Here is a 12,342-nt window from a genome sequence, read left to right on the forward strand (position 1 = left end):
GCAGGAGAATCGCTTGAACCTGGGAGGTGGGGGTTACAGTGAGCCGAGATTGTGCCACTTCACTCCAGCTTGGGCAAAAGAGGGAAACTCTGTCTCAAAAAAAAAAAAAAAAAAAAAAAAAAAGTTGATTTTAAGGAGCCCATAAAAAAACTACGAACTGAAGAGAAAAGATCTGGGAAACATTGGCATAGGTGGTGCATAGAATAAAAAGAATGACTGAGATGTCCTGGGACAGAGTGTAGCGTGAGGAGCCATAGGCCAAAGACCCTGGGGAATCTAAGCCTTGGTCCAGATGTCATATCACAGAGTTGCTTTAACATTTTCCTTAATTAACCTAGGCAAAGACTTGGGTGTGGTTGAGACTATGGGTTGCATCTTATGACCATTCTCTCCTTCTTCTTAAGAAAAACCTTAAATTTAGCTGGGCACACTGCCACCCCGCTGAGACCACATTCCCCAGACTCCCTGGTAGGTAGTAGACAAGGCCATGTGACTAAATTCTGATGGGAGAGACATGAATGGAAGCGTTCTATGCAGCTGCTGAGAAGTTTTCTCAAGTGTGGGAGGGCATGCCCTTTTCAGCCCTTCCCCCACCCTGAAGCCTGGAACACTGACGTTAGCTGGAGCTCTGGCAGACTCCCAGGACCATGGTGATGACACCCTAGGGACAGCAGAAGAGAGAACAGGATAAAGCCCATGCCCCTAGTGGCTTCACAGAGGTGCCAGGATGCCTCTCTCTCTATGTGAGCGCTAAATATACTTCTATTCTGATTAAGTCAGTATTAATTTGTGTGTGTGTGTGTGTGTGTGTGTGTGTGTGTGTAGAAGGTTGAACTTAATCCTAACTGATACAATAGGCAAATAAAAGAAAGTGCTCTAGGCTTTTCAAGGACTTATTCCTATTAGACTACCAAGCGATTTCGGCATGACATCTTCAAGCCCACAGCTCTACACTCCAATTCCTTTATTAAATACAAAGCCTAGAGATATATTTTCAAAATAGTTAAGAAACTGGGTTCTCTTTACGGAATACTGTCTCATTCTACGTCATTGCAAATGTCAGCAGTTTACAGGCAAACTGTAATTATAGTGCCTGTAATTTTTAAGGTGCTAATCGTAGCAAAATGAACGTAAAGAATTACTGAAGTATATTGTTTTACGTTTAATTCAGTGTAGAAATGAGTACCTTACTATTTCAATATATTACTCTATATAACATGGAAGTTACCTGAGCCAAAAGAGCTGCCATTTCTAATGCCAGATCCTTGTTCAGAGGAAAAAGTCCATTTATGATTTGATCATTTGTCTGATACATTAACAGCAACTTTTCTCTATCAGTCTCTCCACGAGCTTGCACTGAGAAATATAGTCTGTAAAAAAAAGAGTAAATTTCTCATTAAATTATATTCTTACAAGGAAATAAAGTAAAGATAAATCCAGAGGACTGAGATGGGGTTGTTTTAACACAGTACTCTAAGTGGTATGAACTTAGACTACTACTGTCAATGACTTCTGTTTCTGTTCTATTTAGTACTTTCAGCAAAATAAGAAAAAACTACTTTGAGGTTGAGGTTGAGGAACTGCTGGAGGTGACGTTGAATCACATTAGATGTCAATTGTCTAAATACACCAATGAAAAGACAGATTGTCAGAGTGGATAAAATATAAAACCCAACTATACGGTGCTTATAAGAAATCCACTTTAAATAAAAATAAAAATATATAAGTAGAAGTAAAGGGATGAAGCAATTTTTTAGGCTTTGAAACACCAAATCCTTAAATGTTCCTGAGGAAGGACCTAAGACATCAAGCGAAATTAAATATGCCCTCTCTTGCAAGGAATGTATGATACAGGCCTTGATTTCAATGGGCTGTATAAACCCAGTCTTCAAAACCCTCATCATCCTTCCTGAATACCTTGGACACAGCACGGAAAAGGAAGTGAAGGTTTCAACTCAAAATCACCCCCAAATCAACATCAAATAAGGGGAGGGGGAGAAGGTGAGTTTTCTCTGGGAATCTAAAAGATAATATTTATATATTTAAGTGTGTTTTGACTTTTTGGCCACAATCTGATAAGCAGCTTTAGGGGCTCAAAAATAGTTTACATGTTATCACTATTACTCACTGAAACACAACATGGCTTTTGTCTGCCTAGCGGGGTCTTCATCAAATCAGTGACTCTATTTATTTATTCACTGTGTCACCTATTTATATGTGAGATTTGTGGGGCTCTGACTTCAGGCTGCAGATCAGGCACAGGTGCTGTAACGGCTCTAAATGCTGTGACAATGGGGTGGGTGAGCAACATCTTGACACACCTGAATACTGCCATGACAACACAGTGGCTGGAAAAGAGAGATTTAGATACAGTAGCTGTTAGGTGTGTGCTCAATTGGCTATAACTTTGCATTTTCAGCCTTTTCTTCCCCCTACACACTTGGGGGAGAGGACACATCCCTATCATTTACAGTATCTCTCCCAGTAATTCTCTCAAATAGCAGGGAAGGGGAGGGCAGCAGGTCTGAATCTCTGGGCAAGCATGGGTGGGTGTACTTTGAAAAGCTCCTCCTACCCCATGATTCTATTCATTCTTTCCTCTCTACCCAGTTTACAAATCAGAAAAATCCTAAGCTCCATTTTAATCTATGATGACTACACAATGACAAATAATGCAGGATTATATTGTTAAACTGGTAGTAGAATATGGCTGGGCAACAGAAACAGATGCCAAATCCAAAATGATATCAGCAAAGCCATATAAAACAAACAGAAGAAAATTTAAGATGAAAGCCTTCCTTTTTGGCATGCTTACATTTGTATGCATAGCTTATTTTCCCTACTTGAAGTTAGGAAGTATCATACTCATCACTGTAATCCACTAGAGTTTAGCTAAGTGTTACCACTGGAAGGTTTGGTAATACGGCTAAAAGAAAAAGAACCAAATGGCTACAGGCAAGAAGAGCTTAAGTGCATTTTCTGTTATTCCCAGCAGGCAACACAATTGAGCCTGAGAGGGGAAAAGGAAGCACCATTAGCAAAAAAAAAAAAAAAAAAAAAAAAAAAAAAAAAAAAAAAAAAAAAAAAAAAAAAAAAAAAAAAAAAAAAAGAGAGAGAGAGAAAAACAATACTGGACATGAACCATAGGCTCAAATCCCGAATGAAACAGTTTTGGCTCCAATAGCTATCCAGGGATTTGGGGAGAATTTGAAGAGGAACAAAAATGACCAAGAAGTCACAAAAATCAAATCCATCGAGCTTGAATAGGAAAGGCACTAGAGGAATGTGATCTAAGCCTCTCACAATATGGCCAGCTTTCAGCTGCTTCCATATCCTGAAGAGGCCTGGAGCAGACAGAATGGGCTTCTATGACAGCAGGCAAGGCTTAGATTAGCTCGCAGGGGTATTCCCAAATCTCCACCACCTCATTGGACACCCCGGAAGCTGAATACTGTGGGATGGAAATCGCATCACTCTGGACCAGTACCACTACACAAATACACTGCTTCCAAATTCAGCAGGGCTCTCAGCCCCGCTGGGTAATCCTTTTGCTTGCCCTCAACTGGATCCATATTCATTCTTTAGATCATTTATTTCCTACTGTTGCCCTTCCCATCGTCTTGTAAACTTACTAGGGGGACAGCCTGCAATCTCTCTCCGTTCACCCTTCCTTCACTCCTCAGTCCACCATGGTCTACTGGTGATACTCTACTAAAACTGCAATTGTTTTCTTCCTGCCTCAGTGGCATCCAGCCTCCAGTCATCTGCTCAGAAGTCACCACTCTGCAAAGTCTTCCTCTATGTCCCTACAACTTCTTGTACATACACGTCATATTCATGGTAATGACAAATATCTAAGAAGCATTTACTATGTGGCAGGCTCTGAACCAAGTGCTTTACAATTGCCAACATTTAATCCTTCAGACAACCCTAGAGGTGGGAGTCGTTTTGACCTCCATTTCACCTACAGGGTACCTGAGGCACAGAGATGTCAAGTAGAGCCAGGATTCTAACCCAGGCAGCCTGTCTCCAGCCCATGTTCTTCACTCCCGGGCTACATTCTTCCCGTTACAGCACTGATTGCATTGCTAAGACTTCATGTCTGCCTCTCCCTATAAACTGGAAGATTCTAAAGGGTAGGGAAACTCTATTGACCTTGGAATTCCCAAGGCTTCAAACAAGGCTTGGCACTGGTAGATGGCATGAATGGACAAATAAATGGTATGTGAGAATTGCTAAGTATAGGAATTATTTGCCAAAAAAGCCTGAAGAATTCCCTTTCATAGTCTTAGGCAAGTGACTTAACTCTCTAAAGCTTCAGTTACCTCATCTGTGAGATGGAAATAATAATAGTACCTCAAAGGGTTGTAAGGATTATATAAGAATGCATACAAAGGGTTCAGAATAGGGCCTGATGTTAGGTAAAGGTTCAACAAATGCAGGTTAGTAGTACTAGTAGTACTAGTAGTAGTATTCTCCAGAGGTCTCTGGAATCACGAGAGTCTCTTTTTCTTTTCTTTTTTTTTTCTTTTTGAGACAGAGTCTCACTCTGTCACCCAGACTGGAGTGCAGTGGCACGATTTGGCTCACCGCAACCTCTGCCTCCTGGGTTCATGCGATTCTCCTGCCCCAGCCTCCCATGTAGCCGGGACTACAGGCACATGCCACCATGCCCAGCTAATTTTTGTATTTTTAGTAGAGACGGGGTTTTACCATGTTGGCCAGGCTGGTCTTGAACTCCTCACCTCAGGTGATCTGCCTGCCTCGGATCCCAAAGTGCTGGGATTACAGGCATGAGCCACTGTGCCTGGTCCACATGAGAGTCTCTTGATCCTGGAATTTTTTTTAGTGTGAACATAGCTAGGAGAAATGGGATAAACTCCATTTCTTGGCTTAAACTTCTTGGCTATGGCCAGTGTTGTTTTTTTAAAAACATGCCTTGGATCTTACAACTTCAAAAACACAGTGAGAAATCAAATTAAATAAGAAGCTTAACTATGAATAGAATTTAAATGTTAGTTGACAATGGTTGTCTATGAGAACAAGTTCAAAACCTATTAATTAGATCTTTCATACCTGAATCTAAATAATTAAAATTCCATCACTTGCTAAGTATCAATTTAAAATTCCATGATAAAGAGAATTGATATTTTAGCTTTGTTTGTTACCCTGCTGCTTGGCAGATGAAGCATCAGGTCCTTGGCTGTGTGACAGGTCACAGCAAGGTTCCCTCCTAACTGTATCACTAGAAATTAGGGCTCATTGTCTAAGCTACTTATAAACACATGCAAAGCACGGCCATGTTTAGAAACAGTACTTTCTTGTAGCTGTGGCTATCCAGCCATTTCAGAGTTCTGTTAAAAATTAAGCCTTTCAGTTGAGTTAATTTTTTTCCTGCTGTCAAAGGCATTGTCATGAGGTTTTACCTTTAAACAAGGTAATCATCATCTGTTATTCACAATTCTCTCTTTTTTAAAAAAATTTTTGAAGAGATTTATTCTGAGCCAAATATGCGTGACCATGGCCTGTGACACAGCCCTCAGGAGATCCTGAGAACATGTGCCCAAGGTGGTCGGGGAGCTGCTTGGTTTTACACATTTTAGGGAGGCATGAGACTTCAATCAAATCCACTAAAGAAATCTATTGGTTTGGTCTAGGAAGGCAGAACAACTTGAAGTGAGGACTCCACAACCTCTTATGGCAACCCAGACATTCCTTTCTATTGATTCCAGGTCTTTGGATAAACTCAACCAATTGTCAACCAAAAAATGTTTATTCATGATTCTCTTTGTCCTTCTTTGTGGTGTTTGTTAGACTTGAAGCATTATTTTTATCTGTCTTTCATATCCAAATTTTATCCAAATTTCATTTCAGTTCCAGTCACAGCCATCATAATCTGAGTTGGTATGTATTAAGCATTCATAAGGTTTAGATTATTAGGAATAGTCTTGGCTGGGTGCGGTGGCTCATGCCTGTAATCCCAGCACTTTGGGAGGCTGAGGCGGGCGGATCACCTGAGGTCAGGAGTTCGATACCGGCCTGGCCAACATGGTGAAACCCCGTCTCTACTAAAAATACAAAAATTAGCTGGGCGGGGTGGCAGGCGCCTGTAATCCCAGCTATTTGGGAGGCTGAAGCAGGAGAATTGCTTGAATCTGGGAGGCAAAGGTTGCAGTAAGCTGAGATTGTGCCATTGCACTCCAGCCTGGGCAGCAAGGGTGAAGTTCTGTCTCAAAAAAAAAAAAAAAAAAAAAAAAGCATGCCTGAACCTCTTCTCTGTAAATGTCTTTGGCAGGCCAGGTCCAGGAGCTGGCTCCTTCCACAAAGGCTGAAGCCAAGAGGCAGGGGCAGCAATGAGGACCTTTAGGTCAGTGCTTCTCAAAACCCAGCACGTATAAGAATTATCTGGAGAGCTGTCAAAACACGGACTCCTGGGCTCCACCCCCAGAAATTCTGACTCAGTGGGTCTGAAGTGGGGCCTAATGATTTGCATTTCTAACATGTTCCACGTGGTCCTGAGGCTGCTAGTGTGGGGCCCACATTGGGAACTACTGCTCCACATTAAACAGAACTACAATAATAATCTAGAAGGTCCAAATCTTCTAGCCTGCTGTCCTTGCCAGTCACCAAAGGGCCATTGATACCTTGATAAAGTTTGCCCTCAAGGGAAAGAGGTCCCTCCAGGGGTGAAGCCTATTAGATTTCCAATATCTATGCAATATTGCTTATCTCTAGGAAGGTATGATTTTAAAACCTTAGATACCAAAGATTAATAGTCACTTTCTTATTACTTGAACCTCTGGCAAATCATCACAGCTCATGAGCCCCTGAATAAAGAAGCTCCAGTGTTCACAACCACCATTTATTCAGATCAACAGAGTCTGTTCAAATACTGGGTGGCCCTTTAAGTGGCCAACTGGATGAGAGAAGAGTCCAAAATATGAATGTGCCATATTTATTTAACTGTTCTCCCTATCAATAAACATGTAAGTGTCTGTCCCACGTTTTTCACAAAAACATTGACAAAGAATATGACAAAAACATGGCAAGGAAGATACTGGGACATACTGGAATACTCTGCCCACTTATCTGGGTATTTCTGTGGGATAGACTATTAGAACAAGAAATTTTTTTTTTTTTTTTTTGAGACAGAATCTTACTCTTTTGCCCAGGCCGGAGTGCAGCGGTGCTATCTCGGCTCACTGCAAGCTCCGCCTCCCAGGTTCATGCCATTTTCCTGCCTTAGCCTCCCGAGTAGCTGGGACTACAGGTGCCCGCCACCGCACCCAGCTAATTTTTTGTATTTTTTTAGTAGAGACGGGGTTTCACCGTGTTAGCCAGGATGGTCTTGATCTCCTGACCTCGTGATCCGCCCGCCTCGGCCTCCCAAAGTGCTGGGATTACAGGCGTGAGCCACCGCGCCTGGCCTAGAACAAGAAATTTTAAAGTGGATCAAAGGCTATTACATTCTTTATGTTGTACAGTGCCTTCAATTCTTACATTCCAATTTTAAGTCTGAACATCTTCCAAAAAGAGACCTCTGAGTACCACTCCAATAATTCTACCAGGCTCTAGGTCTGACATTTTATAGATTCCTTAATTTACAGGGTATAAGACTCAAATAAAACCAGCAAAATACCATTATTTTGTTATAATTAATGTGAGCTGGTCAGTTAACAGTGTTTATTAAGTACTACCTTTTGCTAATACATGAAAGAAATTAAAATATTTAAAAAGAAAGAAAGGAAATCTGGTTCCTGACTACATGCCAAAGTACATTACCATTTTATCTGTAGAGAAGGTGTGTGCTCCGGCTTCTCTGGCATTTTCTCAATTCCTGACACAAGCTGAGCAGCCTCCCTCTACAGGCCTTTGAACATTCTTTTCTATGCATTTTGATGTTCCCACTCCCATCTCCCTCTGAACTTGGCATAAACATCATTTCCTCAAAGAAGCCTCCCGAGGTCTCCTGTCTAGGTCAGGCTCACTGCTGTGTGCCCTCACAGTACCTCTCTCTCCCTTCAGAGAACACACTGTGTCATTACACACTCATTAGAGTGAGGATATGCCCAACAATAGTCTTCCTCACTAACCCACAGATTCCAAAGATCAGGGACTGGGTCTGTCTGTATTTATTACAATTTTATTCATAGCATCTAGCTAAGTGATAGGCCTTATAGTTGAAGCTCGGTGAACACAGAGAGAGAGAGAGAGAGAGAGACAGAAAGAGAAAAATGAGAATGAAAGACTGAGAAGGAATAAATATGAGTATAAACAATATATGACTTCCAAAAGACTGAGGCAAACATAGGACATAGGTATCTCTTCTTTTTTTTGAGACAGAGTCTCGCTCTGTCACCCAGGCTGGAGTGCAGTGGTGCGATCTTGGCTCACTGCAAGCTCCGCCTCCCACGTTCACGCCATTCTCCCGCCTCAGCTTCCCAAGTAGCTGGGACTACAGGTGCCCGCCACCATGCCCGGCTAATTTTTTGTATTTTTAGTAGAGACGGGGTTTCACCATATTAGCCAGGATGGTCTCAATCTCCTGACCTCGTGATCCACCTGCCTCAGCCTCCCAAAGAAACATAGGTATCTCTTCTTACTACAGATCTTTAGTAGGGTATTGAAGTATTCAGTCTTTATGAAAAATGTAATAATACTGCTAAAGGAAATTATGAAAGTGAAAAATGCATCCTTGTATCAACTACTCTAAGAGAGCAGCTATTTTTTTCTGTAGTTTTCCTGAGTGTGTGTGTGTGTATATATTTTTTGTTTGTTTTGAGACAGGGTTTCACTCTGTTGCCCAGGCTGGAGTGTGGAGTGCAGTGGCACAATCACGGCTCACTGCAGTCTCAACCTCCTGGGCTCAGGTGATTTTCCCACCTCAGCTGTCTGAGTAGCTGAGATTACAGGCACATGCCACCATGCCCGGCTAATTTTTGTATTTTTAGTAAAGCGGGGTTTTGCCATGTTGGCTCTCAAAGTGTTGGTCTTGAACTCCTGACCTCAGGTGATCTGCCCACCTTGGCCTCCCAAAGTGCTGGGATTATAGGCGTGAGCCACTGTGCTCAGCTGAGACCTAGTGTTTCTGATCTTTGTCTAAAAGCATATTTTTATAAAATATAATTCTTTATGACATTAAGAGACTAGAATTAGAAACGAAATTTTATGTGACAAGGTTTTTTCCTATGGAAACAGAGTTATCATTTATAGTAAGACAAACTTACAAATAAATAACTTTTAAGGCATTCGATAGAAAGGTAAATAGTAGGTGCATCATTTGAACATATTGTATACTCATACTTTGGCATCTGGATACAGTATTACACACCTGTTTTTGTATGTCAGACGAACAGTCCTTGTACCTTCACATTTTCCAGGCTGCTGTTCTTTGGAAGCCTGTTCCCATTTGGAAATAATGTCACAAATCTAGAAAGGAAGTGGAAAACTGAGATTTACAGTACTTTTCAAATCAACATTTTTTGAAGACAACTGTGCTGCAGACTGAAATTTTTCAATTAATATGATCAAACCAAATATACTCAAGCTTTTTGTTTTCAGCCTCCGTGTGGCTCCGAGTTTAGTATGTAATTATAAATTGCTATTTGGTCCACTTATCCTTTTGGACACACATTAACTTTGGACTGTGGCCATGCATTTTTTACTCAAAAAGGAATCGTAATGTATGACTGCCTGAAACTGGAAACAAGAAGATTCCAGGGATTTTTTCATGATTTGGTCACTGAAGAAGCAAGTTTTTCACCTTCCGAGTTCAAAAAGATTGTAATAACTAAAGTTATACCAAAGAAATCTGAAATATAATTTATGGAAAGGGTCTAGACCCAGGTCTAGCTATTTGATTTTGGGTAACTCATTTCCCTCTCTAGGCCTCAGTTTTCTCATTTGCAAAATAAGTGCATTGTTTCTCTAAGGTCCCTTGTGGTTCTATAATTCTATTTTATTTATTTATTTTTTAAATTGAGATGGAGTCTCACTCTGTCACCCAGGCTGAAGTACAGTGGCACGATCTCAGTTCACTACAACCTCCGCCTCCTAGGTTCAAGTGATTCTCCTGCCTCAGCCTCCCGAGTAGCTGAGACTACAGGCACCCACCACCATGCCTGGCTAATTTTTTTGTATTTTTAGTAGAGATGGCATTTCACCACGTTGATCAGGCTGGTCTTGAACTCCTGACCTCAAATGATCTGCCTGCCTTGGCCTCCCAAAGTGGTGGGATTACAGGCATAAGCCACCGCACCCGGACTAATTCTATATATATTATTGCCATTACTAAATGGAAGCTCTATTAAAGTTATTTTACTATGATCTGGAAAAGATTCTTTTAAAATCCCTCCCTTTTCATTTCCACAGGTCTGTTTTCTTTCTTTCTTTCTTTCTTTCTTTTTTTCTTTTTTTTGGTGAGACAGTCTTGCTCTGTCGCCCAGGCTGGAGTGCAGTGGCATGATCACGGCTCACTGCAGCCTCGACCTCATGGGCTCAAGAGATTCTAGTGCCTCAGCCTCCAGAGTAGCTGGGACTACAGGCGTGTGGCACCATGCCTGGCTAATGTTTGTATTTTTAGTAGAGATGGGTTTTTGCCATGCTGCCCAGGCTGGTCTCAAACTCCTGGCCTCAAATGATCCACCTGCCCCGGCCTCCCAAAGTGCTTGGATTACAGGCGTAAGCCACTGCACCTGGCCACAGGTCTGTTTCCTAAACCATTTTTCATCTCCAGCTCAGGCCTTCCCTAACTCCCAATGCTGAACTTAATCTCTCTCTTTCCGTGCAAAGTTCACAGCACTCTCAAAACTTTCATCACTGTCAACCCTAGTTCAAGGTTAGCTGTGTATAAAGCTGCTCTTCCGTAGGCAAATTTTAAGTTCACTGTGGGCAGGGACTATTTCTGGTCCTTTTGTATTCCCCACAGAGTCCAGCCAGCCCCTGGGATACAAAAAAATAGCTTAGTAAGTATTGCTGAATAAATGAAAAAAAAAAAAGGAAAGCCATTTTATTAGCACTTCTACATATCTACCCTTATTATCCTAATATTTAGAGTATCATTTCCATTACTAACACTTTTCCTCTCTTTAATATGGAATGTGTATATGTAGAGATTGTGTTTTAAGAATTCTATGGGTTTAACAAAGTCCTGCATTTTTTTTTCTTATCATGGAGATTAGATTGGTTAAATTTTTGGAAAACTCCTGAATTAAACTTGCAAAGTTTACTCTTCTTGTAAAGAGCAGCTTCTCTGCTATTCGTTGGGCTTGGCTCCTGAAAAGGACTTGGTTTCACCTTGATGTTTCCTTGAAGACAATGCTCTAAATCTCTGCCAGAAGGATCGTCAGTGAACAATGAAAATCCAGACTGCGCTGGTTTCCTCATTCCTGTGTCCTGGTTCAAAGTATTCAAAAATTCTTCCACTGTGGTAGATGCATCAAAACCAACTACCTAGACAGAAATAACAAAGCAGTTCTCTTAATAAGAAATACATAGTTTCAAACTGAGATTTTAAGGATGAAACAGAGCACACTTGATGCATGATTAATGATAACATTTTTCTAGGTGCTTTAACTATTTTTCCCAAAGCTTCTCTGGAGAAAATGAACAAGGTTACCTCAGAAATTAGCTTGCTGAAGAACTCAAAAATCTCGGCTTCAGCCAACAGACATGAATCCAAAATAGAATGATCAGTTGACAGCTATAAATATTTTGCAAAGATATTATGCTTACTCATTAGAAGCAAACCAAGAACTATAGTACAATACGCAAACTTTAATCAAATGGAAAATAAACAAGAAATATGTTTAAATAAACGAACACTTTTATGTATTTAATGTTTGTTTCTTTAATAGGGAGTTAAGTATCTGAATTCTGTGATAAAAGGCATATGGCTACAAAGACTAATTGCTAGTTTGGGAACATGTTTGCTTCAATTAATAAGCAAGCATCTAGATCTGAGAATTGGAAGGGCCCCGTGAAGTTTTCCCAGATAACTTCTGAGATTTGGAGATTTTAAAAGAGACCAAAATTGTACACAGCCAGCATCAGTAATTATTTCCACACCCAGCAGGAGTACTGATGAGAAAAAGCCCCAACCGAAGTGTTTGTGATTTTTCTGTCCATCAGAATCATAATGGCTGTGAAGCCTATCCCTTATTTGGTTCAATATGGATTTGTTATTAGTGTGAATCCTTTATAGCAAAACTGTTTCACAACTCAGCTGTTCTGATAGTAAGTCTAATATATTTGCATGTTTGTCACTGCCAGGTGCTGACAAAAGTAGGCAGAGAAGTCTCTGTTCCCTGTAACAGAGGTTGTACACAGGATTGTCGGCTAAGC

General features: G+C 40.9%; 1 protein-coding gene across 1 annotated transcript in view; it reads right to left on the minus strand.

Annotated features, from left to right (window-relative positions):
* The window catches only part of PLEKHH2 (pleckstrin homology, MyTH4 and FERM domain containing H2), a 130,306-nt gene that overhangs the window by 13,478 nt on the left and 104,486 nt on the right, over window positions 1–12,342 (minus strand). The window contains exons 23-25 of the mRNA XM_058428925.1: window positions 11,296–11,447; window positions 9,332–9,429; window positions 1,229–1,370 (exon numbers count right to left, since the gene is read on the minus strand). Coding sequence (XP_058284908.1) covers window positions 1,229–1,370; window positions 9,332–9,429; window positions 11,296–11,447 — 392 coding nt within the window. The remainder of the gene's footprint in view (window positions 1–1,228; window positions 1,371–9,331; window positions 9,430–11,295; window positions 11,448–12,342) is intronic.

This window comes from Hylobates moloch, unplaced genomic scaffold (assembly GCF_009828535.3).
Source record: "Hylobates moloch isolate HMO894 unplaced genomic scaffold, HMol_V3 SCAFFOLD_15, whole genome shotgun sequence".
In the NCBI taxonomy this organism is placed as follows: Eukaryota; Metazoa; Chordata; class Mammalia; order Primates; family Hylobatidae; genus Hylobates; species Hylobates moloch.